Source organism: Eretmochelys imbricata, chromosome 24 (genome assembly GCF_965152235.1).
Source record: "Eretmochelys imbricata isolate rEreImb1 chromosome 24, rEreImb1.hap1, whole genome shotgun sequence".
Classification (NCBI taxonomy): Eukaryota; Metazoa; Chordata; order Testudines; family Cheloniidae; genus Eretmochelys; species Eretmochelys imbricata.
This window is the reverse complement of record NC_135595.1, coordinates 10,985,324-11,006,573: the sequence shown is the minus strand read 5'-3', so window position 1 is coordinate 11,006,573 and position 21,250 is coordinate 10,985,324. Positions and strand designations below refer to the sequence as shown.

The 21,250-nt window shown below is 60.5% G+C and overlaps 1 protein-coding gene across 6 annotated transcripts; it reads left to right on the top strand.

Annotated features, from left to right (window-relative positions):
• Positions 1–1,289: 1,289 nt before the first annotated feature.
• USP21 (ubiquitin specific peptidase 21) lies at positions 1,290–19,536 on the top strand. 6 transcript variants are annotated; one of them, XM_077841213.1, is made up of 14 exons: positions 1,290–1,406; positions 4,591–4,684; positions 5,023–5,791; positions 7,999–8,058; positions 9,727–9,850; positions 10,563–10,674; positions 12,114–12,251; positions 12,882–12,946; positions 14,368–14,471; positions 15,171–15,257; positions 15,743–15,821; positions 16,381–16,488; positions 18,113–18,227; positions 19,105–19,536. In XM_077841213.1, the coding sequence occupies exons 2-14, from the start codon at positions 4,602–4,604 to the stop codon at positions 19,193–19,195; spliced, it is 1,935 nt and encodes a 644-aa protein (XP_077697339.1). In that variant the 5' UTR covers positions 1,290–1,406; positions 4,591–4,601; the 3' UTR covers positions 19,196–19,536. The 6 variants fall into 6 exon arrangements, with proteins under 6 accessions (XP_077697339.1, XP_077697340.1, XP_077697338.1 ...); XM_077841212.1 differs by having other exon boundaries at positions 1,299–1,354; positions 5,023–5,827; XM_077841216.1 differs by having other exon boundaries at positions 1,303–1,406; positions 5,023–5,827.
• Positions 19,537–21,250: the final 1,714 nt, after the last annotated feature.

The window sequence follows — 21,250 nt, the reverse complement described above, 5'->3', positions numbered from 1 at the left end:
CTGCATTTGGGAAGGGGTATGGGACATGCTAGTGTACCCTCAAGTATGCCAAGAGACATGTCCCCCCCCACAGTTGGGTCTTATCCCTTTTATTTACACATCTAATGCTGCATCTCCCCACCCTGGTAGCATAGACATGGTGTGTCCCATACCCCCCAGCACAGGGGCCCCCACGGGATGTGGTATGTCCCATACCACCCCTCGCAGCACAAGGGTCCCCCCAGGGGATGTGGTATGTCCCATACCCTCCCCCCCCCGCAGCATAGGGGTCCCCCCAGGGGATGTGGTATGTCCCATATCCCCCCACCCGCAGCATAGGGGTCCCCCCACGGGATGTGGTATGTCACATACCCTCCCCCCCGCAGCACAGGGGTCCCCCCAGGGGATGTGGTATGTCCCATACCCTCCCCCGCGCAGCACAGGGGTCCCCCCCAGGGGATGTGGTATGTCCCATATCCCCCCCCCCGCAGCACAGGGGTCCCCCCCACGGGATGTGGTATGTCACATACCCTCCCTCCCGCAGCACAGGGGTCCCCCCCAGAGGATGTGGTATGTCCCATACCCTCCCCCGCGCAGCACAGGGGTCCCCCCCAGGGGATGTGGTATGTCCCATTCCCCCCCCCCCAGCACAGGGGTTCCCCCAGGCCCAGGGGATGTGGTATATCCCGTTCCCCCCCCCCCCCCGCAGCACAGGGGTCCCCCCCAGGGGATGTGGTATGTCCCATTCCCCTCACAGCACATGGGTCCCTCCCAGGGGATGTGGTATGTCCCATACCCTCCCCCGCGCAGCACAGGGGTCCCCCCCAAGGGATGTGGTATGTCCCATTCCCCCCCCCCCAGCACAGGGGTTCCCCCAGGCCCAGGGGATGTGGTATATCCCGTTCCTCCCCTCCCCCGCAGCACAGGGGTCCCCCCCAGGGGATGTGGTATGTCCCATTCCCCCCCAGCACAGGGGTCCCCCCAGGCCCAGGGGATCTGATATATCCCGTGCCCCCCAGCATAGGTGCTCCCCTCGTATGTCTCAGCCTAGGGGGGTGCTTTTGACGATAATCTGGTGCCAAAGTCCCCTTGGACAGCAGCCGCCGGAGCCTCGGCGACCCTACGATAACTTTCCCTGCCGGTGCTGCCGCCCCTTTAGGAGGGGGAAGGACGCCGCTCTGCCTCCATGGCGACGGGCATGTGTCACTAGAGCAGGACGCTGACGCACGCGCAGACTAGGCCTAGAAGCAGAAGGCTGCGGATGGCGGCGCATGCGCCGTGAGCCGATCGAAGTAGCTCTTAGCCGGGCAGTGGGGACAGAAACAAAGATGGCGGCTTCTCGTGTGGGAGTTGTTGCTATGGCGTCCTGCAGGAGGTAGGGCCTGACCCACCCCCCAGGGCCTCGGAGGGGGTGGGCACCCTCCATGGTATGTGGGGTTAGGGGGGTTTCCTCGGGCTGTAGGGATGGGGGGTGAGGTATATAGGGGGGCTGTATATAGGGGTAACTCTATTGGGGTTGGAGCTTGCCTATAGGGTGCAATGTATATGTGGGGGTTAGTCTATGGGGGTTGGGGCCTGCATATAGGGGATAATGTATGTATGGGAGGCTGTATATAGGGAGTTACTCTATAGGAGTTGGGGCCTCCACATGGGGGTGTAATGTGTATATGGGGGCTGTATATAGGGTGATTACTCTCTCTCTAGGGGCTGAGGGATGATGAGAGATGCCTCTGCATAGGGTTATGGAATGGTATATGGGGGCTGGGGCTGTAGGGGGTCTCTAGGGAGCTGGAGGTCACATAGCGTAGATGTGGTTTGGGGGGCAGGGTGAGGGAAGGCTGGAATGATTGGTAGCTGGGCTCTGCACAAGGACACTGCCCTGCCCCCTGTCCCTGGGTTCTCTCCCTCCAGGTAAGGGGCAGGCTGGCTGGCAGCAAGGGGTGTGTGAACTGGGTAGGATGAGGAGTGAGGGAGGTGAGTGTGGCTGGTGGGGGAACATCACAGAAAGTTTTGAAAATAAATTCTCTTTATTTGAGTGATCCATACAGAGATTGCCTCAGGAGTTAAATGTCTTTGCTGTCTGGCGCTGTCTGTGGAAGTGCGGCCTGAAGAGACTACTGGTCCCAGCGAGCCACACAGCGTGGCCGCTTAGTTTGAGAGGGAGCACTGCATGCTGGGATCTGTAGTTGCAGTGGGTTGCACCTCTAGGTATAAGATGGAAGGCAGATGCAGCCTTCTCCATTTTATACAAATTTTGGGCAGCCCTTGGGCTCCTGGCAACTTGACCAATGCCAAGCTCGGATGGGCAGAATCTGCACACTTCGCCATCCTACTTGCAAGGGGAAGTGTCGCTTTGGCTTTGACTGGCCAGCTGCTCTGAAGCCCTGGCCTGGTGTCCCAGTTCATGGCACTCCCTTGTGCTTTCCCTTTCTGAAATACCATATACTCTGTCTTGAAGCCATTGAGCAGTAGCAGGGGCCTGTGCTGGTTTTCCTGAAGCAAATTGCAAATGGATCATGCCCCTCTTATCTCAATGTGTATTGCGGGGATTTGCTATTGTGACACATTTGTGGCTTCCCAATTGCCATTATGCTGGACCGGTAGGAATTTCATGATGACATCAGGGATAGAAAAAACACTAATCCTCCTGCTCCAAAAGCATAGACCTCTGTTATTTGAGTTAAAAGGGAATCTCGATCAGCTTTTAGCAGTATCAGGCTTATGGCACACAGCTGAGTAGGTCTGATTCCATCCAGAAGATGGCAACATTATGCATACACATTAGCCAGTTAATGACAGTGTACAGCAGGGGTCCCCAATGCAGTGCCCGCCGGGGCATTTTTGTACGCCCGTCAGACACCCCGCCACCGCATTTCGGCGGCAACGCTTCTTCCCGCTGCTGCTTTTCGCCCGCCACAGTTTTCTGGGAATAGCAATATGCTATTCCCACAAGAAAGGTTGGGGACCACTGGTGTACAGGATTGTGCCAATGGACCCTAATTAAGGCTTCTAGCTGTCTTGGATCCTGTATACCAAGTGTTCGCTGGCTTCATTATGTGTGGTCTGTGCCCTCTACTGTTCTGTGCTGGATGCCAGAAGGCAGGAATGGGCCAGTGCTCCTGTTCTAGAGCGTGGGAATCAGTAAGTTTCTTTGCCAGATACAAGCACTGCTTCTGGTTTTGAGCTCTGCATTGGCAAAGCCCAGCCCCTGCCAGAGGCGGTTGGTGGGAGTAACTGGCAACCCATGTCCTGACTAGTGACTGATGCTAATCACCTCTGTAGTTCAGTGCCTCACTCACCCAAATCCCTCAGCTCAGCTGAGTGAGAGGGTTTGACAGCAGTACTGTGTGGGGAAAAGTCTGAATGAGAGCCTGGGAACCAGGCAGCCGGAGAGCAAACTGGGACTGCTAACGTGCCTTAGCCAAGCCATGGAGATACCCCTGTGGGAGAGGAGTCTGGTTACCAGGACCCATTCAGCCCTTGGCCTCTCTGTCAGGCTGACACAAGGCACCCGTTGAGCCCCCTAGTGGTGCAGGTTCCTGCTCAGTAATTGCAGGAAGATCACTGACTCCTTCTGCACAGACCACCTAGCTCAGGGGTGGGCAAACTTTTTGGCCTGAGGGCCACATCTAATGTGACCAGATGTCCCGATTTTATAGGGACAGTCCTGATATTTGGGGCTTTTTTTTATATGGGCTCCTATTACCCCCCCACCCCGTCCCGATTTTTCACACTTGATATCTGGTCACCCTAACCACATAAGCCACTTGATACCTGCCCACCTCTGACCTAGCCGCAGTTAGCGGGCAAGGCCTCGGAGCGTATGTCGGCACTGTGATTAGACACTCGTGGCTGGCCTGGGCAGCTGACTCGAGCTCACAAGGCTTGGGCTAAGAGCTTGTTAACTGCAGTGTAGATGTTTGGGCTTGGGCTGCAGCCTCAGCTTTGGGTCTCTCTCACCTCGCAGGGTGCTAGAGCGAGGGCTCCAGTCCGAGCCTGAACATCTACACTGCAATTAAATAGCCCCATAGCCTGAGTCAGCTGGCTCAGACTGGCTGGGGGTTTTAATTGCAGCATTGACATACCCTTAGTTACCCCTGCCTGGAGCTTGGTGGACTTGGCTGGAAGGCACCAGAGCCCATTAACTGTCTCCCTTGAAAACCTGCTGAAAGGGGAGTAAAAGGCCGTCTCAGGAGACTGTCCTTGAAGCAGAGCGGAAAGGGGGGTAGATGGCGTGATGCTGCCTCTAGCTAGGCGCAGTCACTCCTGGCCCTGCTGTGTGAAGGTGCTGGTGCATTGTGGGATAGGGAAAGCCTGTGCCCAGCTTTCTCTCTTCACTAGCAGCACGACCTGTTGCCCTCCTGAGGAAACCCTACCATTCCCGCCCAGGTGTGCAGTATCCTACTCTGTTGGGTGGAGTCCGATGGGGCCTGTCTCACTGCAGGCCCTTCCTCCCTTTCCCTTGTGACACGGGCCAGTTTGAGCTGCTCTGGGCTGGGCTCTGTTGCCCAGCTACTTTTCAGAGGATTTCCCAGAGATTCTCGCGGCCAGAAGTCTTGGATGAAACAGCCATGGGAGCCTGTGCCTGGATCATCCTGTCTTGTGTTCTAGGGCCTCAGCCAATGGGAATCTCCACCTGGACAGCCACCGTGGAGGGGTGTGAGCTTGGTGCTGGTGGGGAAGAGACGCTTGCAGCTTGTGAGAGGTACGTCCAGTTGTGCTGGCTCAGAGCCCCGGTCCTTGCAGCCCAGCATCTGTGCCTCAGCCATGGCCAGCACCTGATGCTGCAGAGGAAGGTTTCCGCTTCCCATAATGTAGCTATCCAGCTTCGAATTACAGAGAATCCACCCAGGCTACACAGGGAGTCGGCGCTGAAATCCAGGAGCCTGGTCTCCCATTCCCTTGTTGAACCCACTGGACCACACTGCCCTCCTGGAGCTGGCATTGGCACCCTGGAGTCCTGCCTCCCAGTAGCTGAGCTCCGTTTGACTGACACCGGCTTTGACCCGCCGTGCTGACTCGTCTCTCTCCCTTTCTCCCCAGGGTTCTCCTCTCCATTGTCTCTACGATGCCCCAGGCCTCTGAACACCGGGTCAGCCGGGCTAGAGAGCAGGTCATCACATCGCAGCCCAAGGCCACCGCCAAGCTCCTGAATGGACACCGGGCTGTGAGCCAGGAGCGCCATGCCTCAGTCTCCCCTGCACTGGCCAATGGGCTCTCCATGGCTCCCAAGCTTCGCCCGCTGCCTCCCCGGCCCAGCCCACTGGACGATTGGGGGAAGAAGCAGGAGCTCGAAAGGGGCCGTGCTTCGAAGCGCAGCGACCAGCTGCGGGGCTCAGTGCCCCGGCGAGGGCCAGTGAAGGCAGACCATGCGGTCAAGGTGCCCAAGTCCCCACAGCCTGGCACCATGTCAGGCAGCGCCTCCTTCTCCATGCCATCAGGAGTGTTGCTGGTGGAACGAGATTCTGAGCGCAGGAGGAACAATCTCGCCCGCTCCAAGTCTATCAGCATTGGGGACCTGAGCCAGGCAGGGGGTCGAGGGGAGGAGTTGAGCATGGTGCTCAGCCGCTTGGTGCTCCGGGACCGCAGCCCGCCGTGCAGCCAAAAGCTGGGCCTGGGGCCCTTGGCTCTCCAGCGGAGCTCCTCGCTCAGGAGGGTCAGTGTGTCTCCTGGGCTGGATGGGAGGCCTGCGGGCGCGCTGCTCTCCGTCCGCACTGAGATCTGCACCAGGACTCACACCCCCGATCCTCAGGTCTCCGAGTACCTGCACCCTCAGGATGTCCCAGCAGCTGGGAGCCCACCCCAGGGGAAGGTACCGTCTCCAGCTCTGAGCAGGCCCGACAAGAAGGTGTCTGTTGTAATTGCTGTTTGACATCTACTGAGTGTGGCGGGTAGCACTTCGCGTTGCCGTCCTCCCCGTGCTCTGCTCCCAGGCCTGCTGGGGCGGATGAGCCTCATTACTGCTGACTGCTAGAGAGTGGCAGTGCCTGGCCTGATGTCTGGGGGCTGCAATCTGGGGCTTCCTCAAGGGGGAGGGGGACTTTCTCCCATCTTGTCCAAGCCCTTACTTTCCACGGAGGAGTCTAGGCCGAAGGCTCCCCCTGAGCCCTGGTGCTCTGGGGGCAGCTTGGGGCAAAACCACAGCCTCCTCGTTCCATGAGAACCCAGCACCTGTGGGTGGGATCCAGGGAAAATGAGCTTGTGGTCGCTGTGATTCCGGCTTCAACCTGCTGAGCAGGCAAGTCGAAAGCCAGCACCACCATGGACTCCCCCAGGTCTGCCCATCCAGCTGAGCACTCTGCCTCCTACATAACAAGAGACAGAGTTGCTGTTGTCAGAACGATGCTGCCACGAGGCAGAATAGCTGGGTGCACTGGGGTGGCGGGAGGGTGACGTGCCTCAGAAAGGTTGGCAGCTGGGACTAGGAGGTGGAGTGATTTTTCAAGTCCCTTGTCTGGCCATGCTTCTCCCAGGAGCATCCTTCCACCATACCATGTTTTCAGCATCCTACCTGCCCTCATGCACATGCAAGCCTGTGGGGACTGGACTGCATCAGAATTTAGTCACCGGGCCTTCAGGAAGTCTGGTGGGGGGGGGGTCTCTGGCTCTGCTGAGCAGGAGCACGGCATGCCAGCAAGCAAGCAGTCCCAGCATGGGTGATATCCCTGAGGGTCCTGACTTGACATGCAGCAGTGACTTTGGCTGCTTCAGGAACTGCATCCAGCACTCCATCCGCTGGGGAGCCCTCTGGGTGGGAGGGGCAGAGAACCAGCTTATGGTTTCAGTGAAGGCATCTAGCTACTGGTATTGCATGTGAAGTTAATAGATGCCCCAAGAATTGTTGGATTGCTCATTCAGGAGACTCAGGGATGTGTGCAGAGGGTGGGGTGGGGGTGGTGGTGAGTGATGTGCAAAACCACAGAGGTCATAGATGGCGAAGGCCCCTCAATCTCTCTGGCTACAACAGGTCTGATGTCCAAGGCTCTGTACAAGGTGATCAAAGTGTCCCAAACTGTCCAAATGCTCACTCAAATCTTGATCTATAGGCTTTGGGATTCCCCAGTGGCCTGACCCAGACCTTCCCGTCAGTCCCTGCCTGCAGCTCCTCTTTCCTAGCAAGAGACCCTCCCAGCTGTGTCCACCGGGCACCACAAGTGTAATCTGTTCCTTTTAGGAAATCTCTTATGTAATCTGTCTGAGCACAGGCATGGGGCTGACCACCAGGCATGGCCTGCCACCCCATACAGGGCTAGCTGGCTGTGCGGAACTTGGGCATGTTCCCACCTAGCAATCCAGTGGATTATGGCAGCCCTGAGACAGATTGGCCCAGAGTAGCTGGTTTCTTCCCCACCCCCATCCCCTCTAGGAGTGCGCTGTGCCTGCTGCATGGTCGGTGAGTGTTTGGTTGTATTTTCCTTCTCTGTTCCATGGTTCTTCAAACACCCATTGTCCCCAAAGTAGCTCTCCTTGCTAATTAATCCCACAGAGATGAGCCTCAAGCAGGGCCCAGAATAGCCAGGGGAAATCGGATCAGCTAATGAGCTGATGGTTTATAGAGGCAGAGGGAGGGCCCTGTGGTCCCTTCAGTTGGTGCTGTAGGGCAAGCTCAGCACTCCAGCTGCCCGCTCCTCCGTGCGGCAGGAGCCATGCCAGGCCTGCAGGGAGCTACCCTGGTGGAGCTGCCTCGAAAGCTGCACCGCACATTGGCCACCAAACGAGAGCTGCAGGGCAAGGGGGCGGATATCTCGGAGTCGGTGGTACACACGGCGGTGATGGGGCTGCTGCTGATGACCAGTGAGGTAATGCACCATGCTCTTCCTTCTGCTGGCTGTAGGCAGTGGGACACTTCCAGCCTCTGGGGGCCATGAGCTGGCTGTGTGCTCATGTGTGTGTAGAGGGAATGGGTTGGCTGTGTGGCCATCCTCCTGGCACAGACTCTTCCTGCTCATGCTAGAATTAGCTACTTCAGGGTCCCTCTCCCAGGTGTTCATCCTGTCTCTCTCTCTCTCGTCTTCTCAGACACACCACACCCTCCTCCTGGGCTCTGGGCACATCGGACTCCGCAATCTTGGCAACACGGTAAGCACCTGGTGTTTGGTGCTGGGGAGCCTGGGCAGCGGGAGCCGCACCCCCCCCGCCCACACACACACATACTGGCGGGGCAGGCTGTCCTCTGTAGAGGGCTTTCTGAAAAGCCCATAGCCTGTGTTTTGATGGTGTCAAAAATAGCAGTTGGTGCTTGGGAAAGTGTCTGACATGCAGAGGAGCTGGAATTGGGAGGACTTGAGGTAGCACGTCCTCCCCGCATTGCACCCCCCCGGTCCGGCCTGATTCTCCCTGTGCAGATCTCGTGGCAGTGTTCTCACCAGGGCAAGATGACCGCAGCACCGTGGTGTTTCACACCTGCTTTGCACTCGTGTCAGTGATGCAAAGCGCAGAGAATGGAGACCTGGGCTGCCTAGATTCTACGTGACTGCGGCCATGATTCCCCGATGTGCCATGTGAGGGTGCCCCTTCCCGTGGGGGTGCCCTGCCACGGAGATCTGAGATCGCTGAATGCTGTAGTTTCTCACATGAGTCTAATGTCATCATGGTCTATGTAACCTCCCCCAGTCGTCTCCCTTTCTCGGTGTTCCCGGGTCTGTCCCTTCCCTGAAGAGCGCCCTTGGAATACTGCTCACCAGGGACTGTTCTCCCACTGCCACCATCTCTGAGCCAGCGCCTGCCTGCCTGCTTTAATCCTTGTGGGATTGGGAGTGCAGCAGCTTTCCCCAGCAGTGCAGATGGGCTCCCAGAGCCCTTGGGCTGGGACAGGCAGATGGGGGCAGTGGTCAGGGGCTGCGCCTGTTACCGCCAGCAGTGTGGTGGGCTGGAGCCTGCACATGCCAATACAACCACCCCGTTGAGTCCAATCAAAGGGCCATGCCTGTGTTGCATGGAGGAGCCAGCAGTTGTGCGGTGAGTGGAGCTGACTCACCTGTAGCCACCTTTCCCACCCAGCTGTGGTTCCCCTTGCACCCCCTGGGCTAGTTGCCTCTGGGCTGTTCCCTGCAGCCCCAGTGCTGGAGGGCACTAAACTATCCCAGGCTGCACTGGGCCCTCTGCCCAAACCCTGCTGTGTCTAGCACAGTGTCACTGCTGTGTGTCAGAGGCCTTGTGCTGCTGATGGAGATTGTCCTATAGCGCAGGTTGCAGGGGTTTGGCTGAGCTGAGTTCTGCCTGTGTTGTCTGAGAGGCTCCAAGAAGCCCTCGTGCAGCATTGAGCGGCAGCAGCTTGAGTCTAGCTTGGAAGGTGGTTGAGCAGCTGCACATGGCCAGTGACCCCGTGTTCCTGGTGGGTAGGTTGATCTCGAGGGACCCTCCTCCCCATCACTGATCTGCTTCACTGTGGGTGGCCTCTTCCTTTGGGAGCCCATCAGTGTCCCTGCTACATCTGCTGCCAGCCCGGTCTCTGCACAGTGGCAAGAGATGTGTGGCTTCAAGAGTGCCCTCTCGTGGCTGTTGGGATGGCCTGGTTAGGAGGGGGATGCTTGGAGCAGAGCTTGGCAGGGTGAGCTGACTGAGCGGGGTAATGGGGGGTAACGGTGCCCACGAGCCTGCACTCTGGGCTTGCCGCTCTCCATGGCTCCTGTCCAGTAGGAACTACAGCCCCTCCTGTGCGGGCCAATCCCAGCTGCATGCAGAGGGCTGGGGGAGCTCGCACCTGGGGCATGGGGCCCACCGTGACTGCCTGCCTGTGCCCTGCAGTGCTTCATGAACGCTGTGCTCCAGTGCCTGAGCAGCACCAAGCCTCTGCGCGACTACTGCCTGCGCAAGGAGTTCCTCCAGGAGCAGTCCAGCACCTCGCGGGCCCAGCAGGAGCTCACGGAAGGTAGGTGAGCCAGCCGGCTGCCTTCCTGCTGCTCCCCAGCCCTGCGCTCACACAGCTGGCTCGCTGCCCAGGAACTGCCTGGGTCCGGCTGCCATGGGAGCTAATCCCCGCCCCAGCGACCAGGGTTATGTAAGCACCCTGCCCAAGTGAGTCCAGTTGGAAAGTCTGTTACATAAAGAGCAGGGCCGAATACCCTGCCATGACAGTGCTGACACTGTGCCTGGCGTCGGAGCGGGCAGGGCACAGGTGTATGGAGGATGGGCCCATCTCCAGGCTCTGGAGCGCTGAGCATGTCCGTCTCACCTTGGGCACCGCAGGGCAAGGACAAGGCTGGAGGGCCAGCGCTAAGGTTGCGGGAGAGATCTTGGTGGCAGAGTCAGGAATAGGATCCAGGCATCCTGACTCCTCCTGGGCTCCGCCCACTGTCCTACGCTCCCTTTGACCCCATCTAGCTGTTCCTTCACTCCTCCCTGTCCCCCAGTCTGTGCCATGCGCAGCAGTTTGGGGGCAGCAATACCCTGTGGGTCTGGGGGGAGAGGCAGGAAATACCCCCTGGGCTGCTCCAGCAGGGTCCAGTTGGAGATTGACCCCTCCCCAGAGGCAGGGAATCCCGCTCCCCCGCCCCATGGCTGTCATGCCAGCTGGGGTGAGGGAGCTGGCTGTGGGGTGGTACAGGTGGGGTAACGTGGGATGGTGGCTTGTCTCCCCTCAGCATTTGCAGATGTCATCAGTTCGCTGTGGCACCCAGACTCCACTGAAGCTGTGGACCCTGGGCGGTTCAAAGCTGTCTTTCAGAAATACGTCCCGTCCTTCACAGGCTACAGGTGAGAGGGCTCCCTGTGGGCCCTGGACCTCTTCTCTCACAGCCATGGGCAGGGGCTGTCCCAGTGCACCATGGGATGCAGTCACCTCTGGGCAGAGTTTAGCGCCAGCATAGTGTGCATCTTAGAGGAACCGGTCCAGCCAGGGCGAACTCAGGTTTGTGCAGAGCACAGTGGGGCTTTCCCAGAGCCCTGGCAGGGTGATGTGCTGAGTAAGGGGGGGCCGACAGCAGAAGGGCTGGGGTCAGAGCTGCTAGGAAAGCCCCACTGCTGATGAACCTTGAGCATGGAGAGCTGTGGGGCCAGGGAAGGGGACCCTGAATGTGGACAGTCCTGGGTGGGAGAACTGAAGCCAGGGGAGGGACTCATTGTGTAGAGGGGCCTGGGGAGCAGGACTGGGGAAGGGGACCCAGTGTGTGGAGAGTGCGCGGGCTGGGGAAGGGGACGCAGTGTGTGCAGGGTGTTGGGGGGCAGGGCTGGGGACCCAGTGTGTGGAGGGGGCTGGGGATGCAGTGTGTGGAGGGTGTTGGGGGGCAGGGCTGGGGAAGGGGACCCGGTGTGTGGAGGGGGCTGGAGGCTAGGGCTGGGGCTGGGGATGCAGTGTGTGGAGGGGGCTGGGGCTGGGGACGCAGTGTGTGAAGGGGGCTGGGAGTCAGGGCTGGGGAAGGGGACTCAGTGTGTGGAGGGTGTTGGGAGGCGGGGCTGTGGGAGGATACCCAGCGTGTGGAGGGTGCTGTGGGGCAGGGCTGGGGCTGGGAGAGGGGAAAGTGGAGGGTGCTTGGGGGTAGGGCTGGGGAAGGGGATCGAGTGTGTGGAGAGGGTGCAGGGCTGGGGAAGGGGATGCAGTGTGTGGAGGGTGTTGGGGGGCAGGGCTGGGGCCCCAGTTTGTGGAGCGGGCTGGGGACGCAGTGTGTGGAGGGGGCTGGGGAAGTGGGGCTGGGGGAGGGGATGCAGTGTGTGGAGGGGGCTGGGGGAGGGGACCTGGTGTATGGAGGGTGCTGGAGGCTAGGGCTGGGGAAAGGGACGCAATGTGTGCAGGATGCTGGGGCTGGGAACGCAGTGTGTGAAGGGGGCTGGGGCTGGGGAAGGGGATGCAGTGTGTGGAGGGTGTTGGGAGGCGGGGCTGTGGGAGGAGACCCAGTATGTGGAGGGTGCTGTGGGGCAGGGCTGGGGCTGGGAGAGGGGAAAGTGGAGGGTGCTGGGGGGTAGGGCTGGGGAAGGGGATGCAGTGTGTGGAGGGTGTTGGGGGACTGGGGGAGGGGACCTGGTGTATGGAGGGTGCTGGAGGCTAGGGCTGGGGAAGAGGACGCAATGTGCGCAGGGTGCGGGGGCTGGGAACGCAGTGTGTGGAGAGGGTTGGGGCTGGGGAGGGGGACGCAGTGTGTGGAAGCTCTTGAAGGGCGGGGTTGGGCTGAGCCCTGACTGGCCGTTCTTGTCTCTAGCCAGCAGGACGCCCAGGAGTTCCTGAAGTTTTTCATGGACCGGCTGCATGTGGAGATCAACAGGAAGGGGCGCAAAACTCCCAGCATCCTCTCTGATACCAAATGGCCCTTGGTGCTAGAGGACTCGGACCCCCTGAGGTGAGCAGGCTGAGCTGGTTGGGGGCTGCGACTCCCAGGGACGCAGCAAAATGTGGCTCATGTTGTGAGCTGGTCCTTGTAGCCCTGCACTGAGGGTCTGAAAGCAGTAGGACTGCCCCTGGCAAGAACTCCGTCGCTGCGCGGCCGGAGCTGGTGGGGCTCAAGGGGGCGGGAACCAGGCTGGTGTCCTGGCTGGGTCTAGTTAGTCTGACCTTGGCTTGGGCCCCGGGGACAGAAGCAATGACAGCCCCAGGGCCAGCAGGCAGCTCTCGTGGATTTGGGGTGTCGGGTTCCCAGGCTCCCCTCCCAGCAGCTGCATTGTTGCCCAGAGTGGAGGGAGCCTGCGAGAGCAAGGGGGCAGAGAGCAAGGGGGCAGGTGGGGAGGAGATTAACAACAGCACATGGTCTGCTTTCAGCCTTGGGGCTGCTGGCTCGGGGCATGGGCGGGGAGGAGTTTGGGGAGTCTCAACCCCCCCCCGCAGGATAAGAGCCCCCCCAAGCACAACCCGGCCCCTGGCAGCCTCAGCAAAGGGGCTACAGAGAGCCCAGGCCTGTGTGTGGAGGGAGCTGCCCTTGGGGTTCCTCCCTCAGCAGCCCCCCACTATTGTCTCCCTCTTGGGTTTTTCCTAGTGATGACGAACGAGCCAACCAGATGTGGAAGCGCTACCTGGAGAGAGAGGACAGCAAGATAGTGGGTGAGCACAACCTCCCTGTTGGGCCCCCGGGCTGGGGGCTCTGATGGGCGTATGGCCATCCCTCCCCCGTAGGCAGCATGTGACTCTTACCTTTGGGGAGGCTGGGGGCAAGTGTCAGAAGTTTCCTAGAAGTGGGGGAGGGGTACTGCTGCCTGGACTGTGGCCCTGCCTCCCACTCCGCCCCAAGGCCCCGCCTGCACTCCACCCTCTCTCTGCCCCGAGGCCCCACTCCCACTCTGCCACACCCGCTTGGCCTCTTCCCCCACAGGTCCCCTGCTCCCCTACTGCTTGCTCCTCTCCTCCCCCTCTGCCTGCCCTTTGCGCCTGTCTGCTCCCTCCCCTGGAGAGGCGCGAGTGGCAGGCTGGGGGGAAGGGGAACTTGGGGAAAGAGGTGAAGTGAGGGCAAGGCCTTGCGGGGGCGGGGAAGAGGCACAGTGCTGGGGAGACCTGGGCAGGGGTAGGGGCAGAGCAGGGACGGGAAGAGGCACAGTGTGGGCAAGGCCACAGGGGAAGAGGCCAAGTGAGGCCTCAGGGTGGAGTGCGGGTGGCCCCCCCACTTCTCGGGAACTTCCTCTTTTATACCCGCTGCCCATGCCCTCCCACCACGCAATCCCTCTGGCCCTACAGCTGGGGGCTCTGATGGAAGTGTAGCTCCACTCCCACCCCTCTGTCCCCTCTGCCTAGTCCCTCTGGGCCTGATGGAGGTATGGCTCCATGCCCGCCCCCATTCTCTCTGGGCCCATGGCTGTGGGGCTCTGATGGAGGTATGGCTCCGTGCCCCCCTCTGGGCCCGCTGCTGGGGGCTGAGTCAGCGGAGACCCCTGGCTGGGACAGGCAGACTCTGCCAGGACTGTGTCTCCCTCCAGCCCCTTGTGCAAGATGGGGTTTGAGCTCCGCATGTGCCGGGGCTCGACGTGCACAGCATCCTGCCCCTCCCTGGAACAGGGTGATGGGCAGGGGAAGGCTGGATCTAACCAAGCCAGTAGAATTGCCCCAGATGGGCGTGAACACTGGAGTGTTGCCCCTTTCCCAGGTGGCATGGGCAGGAGCCGAGCCCCTTGTGGGAGGAGAGAGCCACACACTTCCCCTTTCCCAACTCTAGCCCAGTCTGGCACGGAGTGGCATGTGATGATCCCCGTCAGTCACCGGTGACAGAGGCACTGGACAGTTCTCCGGTCACTGACACCCAGTGGCTCGGCTGGCATCGGCGTGGTTTGGGCCCCTGGGTATGGCGGTGCTGGGGTGGCCCTCTGGGCACTGGCGCTCACAGCTGCCTTGGAGCAAGGGGAGGAGCCGCTTGTCCCCTTGGCTCCTGTCAGGGGTGTGCTCAATCCCACGTCAAGCTGGGCTGGCAGGGGGCACTCAGCAGGGGACGTGGGGTGTGGGAGACACGTGCTCACCCCATCCCGTCTCCCTCCCAGATCTCTTCGTCGGCCAGCTGAAAAGCTGCCTCAAGTGTCAGGCCTGTGGCTACCGCTCCACCACCTTCGAAGTCTTCTGTGACCTCTCCCTCCCCATCCCAAAGGTAGGGGCTGTGTGGGCTGGGTCAGTCCATCCTGGCTGGGGTGCACGGGGAGAGACCCTCTGCCTTCTCTGTTCTAGTTCATCCTCTCTTTGGCAGCTGGATGCATGGGTGGCTGGTGAACCAGCCGTTGGGGAGACTAGCTCCTAGCCCCTTCCCTTCTGCCCGAGGCGCCACCCCTCACCCTCCCCTTTCCCCTCTCCCACCGCAGGAGCCCAGAGCACCCCCACCGTGGCCTCTCCAGCCCCAGGCTGCCTGAGTGCCCCCAGACCCAGAGCTCCGGGTGGGCCCCAGCCTCCTGGGCGGAGCAGTCCCAGCCCCCTTAGCGTCAGGCAGCTTGGCCCCAGCCCCAGCGCGCCAGGCAGGCCCCAGCCCCGGAGTGCTGCACAGCATGTTCCCAGCCCCAGTGTCAGCCGCCCCAAGTCCTGGCAGCACGCTGGCATGCCCCAGCCCCAGTCAGCGTGGGCTACCGAAGAGTGGGAAGGAACTGCAGGAAGGGGTCTGGGGGCAGTGTGGGCGGGGCCACGCCAGGCTGATTCGGGAGGTACAGCCTCCTCCAGCCTATGATACCGGCCCCCTGCCTGGTCTGTGTTCCTCCCCTCCATGCAAGGGCTGAGCCTGATTCCACATGCCCCGCCCTGTCAGGGCTAGCTCCCTCCCCTGCTCTGACCCCCTGCACCCCTCCCCTGCTTTCCCTTGCAGAAGGGCTTTGCCGGGGGGAAGGTCTCTCTCCTCGACTGCTTCAGCCTTTTCACCAAGGAGGAGGAGCTGGATTCCGAGAACGCTCCGGTAAGGGAAGGGCCAGAGGCCCCACCGCATGCAGTGCATAGGGATGGGCCCTTGCCCTGCTGTGCTTGCGGGGCCTTGACCGCTCCATCCCACAGGGCTGTGAGGGACATCCCATATCGGGTGGGGCACTAGGAGCTGGACCAGGTCAGGCTGCAGAGGGCTCCAGCATCACTACCGCCTCTGCAGGGCAGTAACTGGGCAGCACCAGGTGGGGTGCTTGGAGGCTGAGATCCAGGCAGAGGGGGGCATGACGGGGGAGCGGGGGGAGCAGGAAGGGATGGTAGGATGCTGCTTGGAGCCTTGACATCAAAGCAACAGGAGACTGCAGGTCATGCAGGGACGTGGGAGGGCAGCTGGCAATGGCGTAACTGAGGCAGGAGGCTCTGGGCCCGGCTGTGCCAGCCACAGCGGGGCTGGAGCAGTCAGCATAGCTTGGCCTCCTCCCCTGCGCACTCTGAGCTAGGCTGTCCTGTGCCTTGGAGCAGGTCTGTGACAAGTGTCGGCAGAGGACAAGAAGCACCAAGAAACTAACCATTCAGCGCTTCCCCCGCATCCTGGTGCTGCGTATCCTGTCTGTTGTGGCGTGGGAGTGCTCTGGGGGGAAGGGGGCAAAGCCTTTTGCCTTTGGGTGGCCTATTCAGCCCTGGCTTGACCCTGCTCAGCATCTGGGGACATTGGGATTAGCTTGGGTTTTCCTGTTCGGGTGCGACTCATTCAGTACTGGCCATTGCTGGCCCCATGGCCCAGAGGCCTGGCCTGGCCCAGCACGTGCTGTTCCGCAGTCTGCGTCTGGCTGAGCTTCCTGACAGTGTCCCAGCACTGGAGGGGTGGGGGCTCGTAGTACAGGACACAGCAAACAAGGAAAGTTTGGCAGCCTTGGTAAAGCTTGTGTGGCAGACGTCTGCTCGGTGCCTGGCTGGGATCCGTGGCCCAGGTAGAGCTGCGGGTGTGTCCCTGGCACTGGCAGCATGTAGTGTAGAGAGGGATGTGCCAGATCCTGAGGGGCTGGGCTAGCACAAGTTCCTGCAGGCTACAAGCCATCTTCCCCATCAGGACAGAGGCCACCCCTACCTCTTGGTCCCCTTGCCTGTTACCTCCCTTAACTGGCCGCTTCCCTGGCCAGACCTGAACAGGTTCTCCACCACCCGGTACTCCATCAAGAAATGCTCTGTCTTCGTGGACTTCCCTCTGCAGCGACTTAACCTGAAGGAGTTTGCCAGTGAGAAGGCTGGTAGGTGTCCTGACACCAGCCCACCCAGCATGTCCAGCACTCTCCCTCCAAGCCATGCCTTGCAGGGCCCTGGCTGGGGTGGGGAGCACACGGGCTCCTGACCTTGTTCTTGGGGAGGGAGACTCTCACACTGTTCAACCAGCTGCTGCAGGCGTTGGCCCCAAACCGCCTTGGCTGGCAGGCCCCTGGGGTGGCTCCCATGGGGCGCAGAGCAGGGCTGAAAGGGCTAACAGCTTGCAGCGAATAGCCCGCACCTGGCCCATGCCCTGGGCTGGTGCTATTGGCATGTGCAGTGGAGAGGGCCCTGGGGAGGGGCTGAAGGGAGCAAGGAGCGGGCGGGGCCCGGAGGAGGGAGGGGCTGAAGGGAGCGGGCAGGGCCCGGAGGAGGGAGGGGCTGAAGGGAATAGGGTGTGGGTGGTTCAATGGAAGTGTTTGCCAAGGGACTCTGGGGGATGGACTCAGCTGCCCAGGCCAAATCCAGCCAGTTCAACGCCATTTCCTAGGAGCTGGGTGGGTTCTGGGGGACCCAGCTCCCTGTGCTCTGAGCATCCTCCTTAGGGCTCTGCAAACACCCAGGGAGGGACTCCCTGCACTGCTGCTGGCAGCTCACTCTGGTTGGACCTGGACCAAGGCTCCTGCCACTCGCTGGGAGTGGTGCTGAGCAGACAGGCAATGCTCCCCACAGCACCCCCTAGAGGAGTAGAGCATCTTCCTTCCCTTTCTGGGGGTGGGGAAACTGAGGCACGGGGGGACTGCGGCTTACCCAAAGCTGCAGAAGAACTCTGTTGGAGCCAAGGTTAAAACCCAGATATGCTGGCTCCCTGGCCTGTGCTCAGTCCACGCTCTTCCCAGAACCACCATCCTGAGCTGAGAATCTGGGACTGCAAATGGGTGCAGCCGGGCATGGGGCAGAGGCGCAGTGTGTCAGCCAGGCTCCGAGGGGGCAGGCTTGGCTTGGCTGCCCCAAGGGCATGGCATTTTGACCCCTGCTAGCTGGGCCTAGCTTTGCAGAAGGCTGAGGCAGATTGCCAGGGAAGGGGATGTCTCACCTTCCACCTAGAGCGAGGCTGGAACACAGCCAGGAACCGCTCTACACACACAGGGAGTGGGTCAGGGTGGCCTCCCTCCATGGCAAGGGCTCTGGGGGCAAGCAAGGGGGTTCGCTGTAACCTGCACAGATAGAGTTTGGGGGGAAAGTGCTGGTTGATCACTGCACAGAGAGGGATCTGGGGTTTGGGAGGATGCTGGGGCTACATGTCAAGGGCTCTGGGGGACAAGCAAGGGGGTTTACTGCCTGGAAAGGGCTCTTGGGGAGTAAGAGTGCCAGGGGGGTGGCTGTGTGGAGAAGGCTGTGGAGGGTAGGGATGTAAATACTGTTTTAAAAGTTAACGGTTTAAACTATTAACAATTTTTTTGTTTAAATGGTTAACTGATTGAGTGGCTGGAGCTGCTCCAGATGGGCAGCGTGGGGCCCCTGGTGCCGCCTGGTGCCAGGATTTGCATGGAGAAGGCTCTGGGGGAGTGGTGAGGGCGCTGGGGACCTGGGGGAGTGGTGAGGGCTCTGGGGAAGCTGGGGGAATGTCCGGGGGTTGCGTGACCAGACCTGAGCCGTTGTGTGTTGCAGGGAGCCCAGTGTATAACCTCTACGCCCTGTGCAATCACTCGGGCAGCGTGCACTATGGTCACTACACCGCCTTCTGCAGGGACCAGTCCGGCTGGCGGGTCTACAACGATTCCCGGTATGTGGGGGGCAGGGCGCTCCTGCAGCCATGGCACTGGGGTCCTCCAGGCTGGGTGAAGGGTGAGACCTTGAACCCCTAGAGGAGGCCAGTGGGCCAATAGGTGCGGGTCCATGTCTGAATGTGATACTGTGACGTGCTGCAAGGGCTCCCCAGAGGGGAGGGTACAGCCCTGGCACAGTGGGGTCCTGTGCCCATTGTGCACTCCTAGGCCCTGCACCGATGACAGGCGTTCCTGGAAGGGACTGGTGCCCTTGGCCCTGGCGCCCTGTGACTCTATCCCAGCTGGAGGCAATGGGGCAGGCAGGTTCAGGGCTGCCCTCTCAGGAAGCCTGGCAGCCTGCGGTGACGGCAGCAAGGAGAGGCCCCCCGAGGCCTAATGAACGCACGCTGTTTGCGTGCAGGCTCTCCAGCCTGAGACCCCAGAATGCACCTGGAATCCTGGGGAAATGTGAGGAAGGGCCCAGTGCCCTGGGCTGTGCCCAGTGTAGGCTGCAGGTGGTCTGGACTGTGCCTCTCTCAGCCCTGCCCTTCCCCCTTGGCCTGCCCCAGGGCTTTCCCTTGCCTGCTGGCTGGCTCCAGTAAACCAGTGCACCATGGAGAGAGAGAGCAGAGCAGCTTCGCTCTGAACTGCTCTGAAAGCTGAGAAGCCCCTGCCCTGGGGCCAGCCAGACCCGTGCCCTGGGCAGTGATGGCGCAGAATGCTTCTGTGTGGCAGGAGTGCTGCCAGGGTAGCGGCTGGGATTGGAGCTTTTGCTGGCACTTTGGTGTAGCCTGCAATGCATGGCCCTGGCCCCAGAGGGAAGCCAGGTGTGGAGGCTGGGTGGGCGCTGGCGGGCCAGGCGGGTGCAGAGCTAATGCCATCTCCTCCCTGCAGCGTGTCCCCGCTCAGCGAGAACCAGGTGCCATCTAGTGAGGGCTACGTGCTCTTCTATGAGCTGGACGACCATCATGGGAAGAAACAATGAAGTCTTGGACCCTGGCACCTGTGCCACAACCCTCTTACCTCAGAGACTGAGCCCAGCTCTCGGGGATCCTCAGCCGCTCACAGGCCTGGAGGCAGTGTGGGGGATGAGCAGCCCACCTGCTCACCGGTGCCTGGGGGAGGATGGGACGTGCCGACCCACTGGACAGGGGCAAGGGGCCTGCCTTGCCCATCGCTGGGTGCATGGGGGAGGGGCCTGGCATGGCCCCCACCCCTGCTATTCTGACACAGCGTGGGGCCTTTGTTCACACAGTGAGGCTGTAAATAAACCCCGGAGCCACCCTCCAGGCAGGAACTTTTTCTGAATAAATTTACTAAGAAAAGTGCCCAGGCTCTCTGTCGGGGGAGAAGGGCCCTGCTGGGCGCTTAGGCTCAGCTCTTCTCCCCCCCGCCCTTCTCTAGCCTCACCCTGTGTCTACCTGGTGCCGGGACCAGCTGCTGCAGGCTGAGGTGGAGGAACCCACAACTGCTGTCATTACGCCAGAGGCTTAGTGCCGAAGGGACAGGAGAGCCGGAGCACCTGCAGCCTGTACATTACGCTGGGAAGGAAGCCTGGTCTCAGCACACACGGCCAGCCCTGGTCGAGCTTGGCCTGGCCAGCAGACGGGGCCCGGAACACAATGCCCTTGGCATGAGAAACGCCGAGAGCCTGGTACAGCTGGGATATCTGCCTCTGGCAGGGATCCTGCTGCAGCGAGGGCCACCTACCAGGACAGCTCCCCAGGACAGGTGTGTGGGGAGTAAGGGCCATTTTCTGTCCCTTTCCAATGCTGAGATGGCTGAAGCCAGCAGCCCCAGGGGACTGATGGTTCCAGACTTGTCCAGGGCCAGACTATCATGCAGCCTCCCAGGCAGCTGTCCTGCCTGTGAAAGGACCATCACCGAGAGCCTGCTGTGGAGGCCATCACCTTGAAATGGCTCTGAACCCCTTGCTCTGGCTCCAGGGAACTTCCCAGCTTGCCCTAGGGTTGAGCACATGGCTCAGAGGCAGGGGGAGGGAGCGGGCGCAGGCCTATTTAAGAGGGGGAATTGCTCTGGGCCAGGGGCCTGACCACCGCCACGTGTAAGAGGGGCTCACAGGAGCGCAAGGGCAGGACAGACTCTGCCCAGGCTGCACACCACCTGGGTGGAGCTCAGATGTAGGGGGTGTCTCTGAGTGTGTTCTAGATTTATTTTTCTTCCAAGGCTGCGTCACTCGAGGACTTTCAGTGTAAAGTCACGGTGGCTGGGGATAGTTCTCTGAAAACAACTGCTCAATGAGCAACAGCTGTCAGAAAAGCCAACAGAAAGGGAGGAACCACTAGGAAAGCGATAGATAATGACAGAAAATATCAGGATGCTACTACATAAATCCCTGGTCTGCCCATGCCTGGAATACTGTGTGCAGATCTGGTCACTCTATCTCCGAACAGCTGCATTAGGATTGGAAAGACAGGGACTGGTCAGCTTGGAAAAGAGACAGTGAAGGGGGGATACGAGAGGTCTATACAACTGTGACTGGTGTGGAGAAAGTGACTAGGGACTGACTTACCCCTTCACATAACACAGGAACCAGGGGGGGAACCAGGGGGTCACCCAGTGAAATGAATAGGCAGCAGGTTTAAAACAAACAGTACGGGGTACTTCATGCAACCCGCAGCCTGTGGAACTCATTGCCGGGGGATGGAGTGAACCCAACAGTATATCTGGGTTCAAAAAAGAATGAGATGAGCTCGTGGAGGTGAGGTCCATCAATGGCTATTAGCCAGGATGGGCAGGGACGCAACCCCATGCTCCGGGTGTCACAAGCCTCTGCCTGCCAGAAGCTGGGAGTAAAGCCAGGGGATGGTAATTGCCCTGTTCCATTCGTTTCCGTTAAAGCACCTAGCTCTGGCTGCTCTCAGAAGACAGGTTACGGGGCTAGGTGGCCCACTGGTCTGACGCAGGGTGGCTGCTCTTACGTGGTTCAGCAGTTCCCTCGCTCAGCCTGCGTTGTCCCATAAGGGGTTAAACTAGCAGCCTGGAGTGCTCAGAGCTGGAGCAGAGGTCTGGGGGAGCA

Coding starts and splice junctions, on each gene's coding strand:
- USP21 (XM_077841211.1), top strand. CDS start 4,551: ATGGGAGCCTGTGCCTGGATCATCCTGTCTTGTGTTCTAGGGCCTCAG. Junction 5,828..7,998: donor TGAGCAGGCCCGACAAGAAG/GTGTCTGTTGTA, acceptor TCGTCTTCTCAG/ACACACCACACCCTCCTCCT. Junction 12,947..14,367: donor AGAGGACAGCAAGATAGTGG/GTGAGCACAACC, acceptor TCTCCCTCCCAG/ATCTCTTCGTCGGCCAGCTG.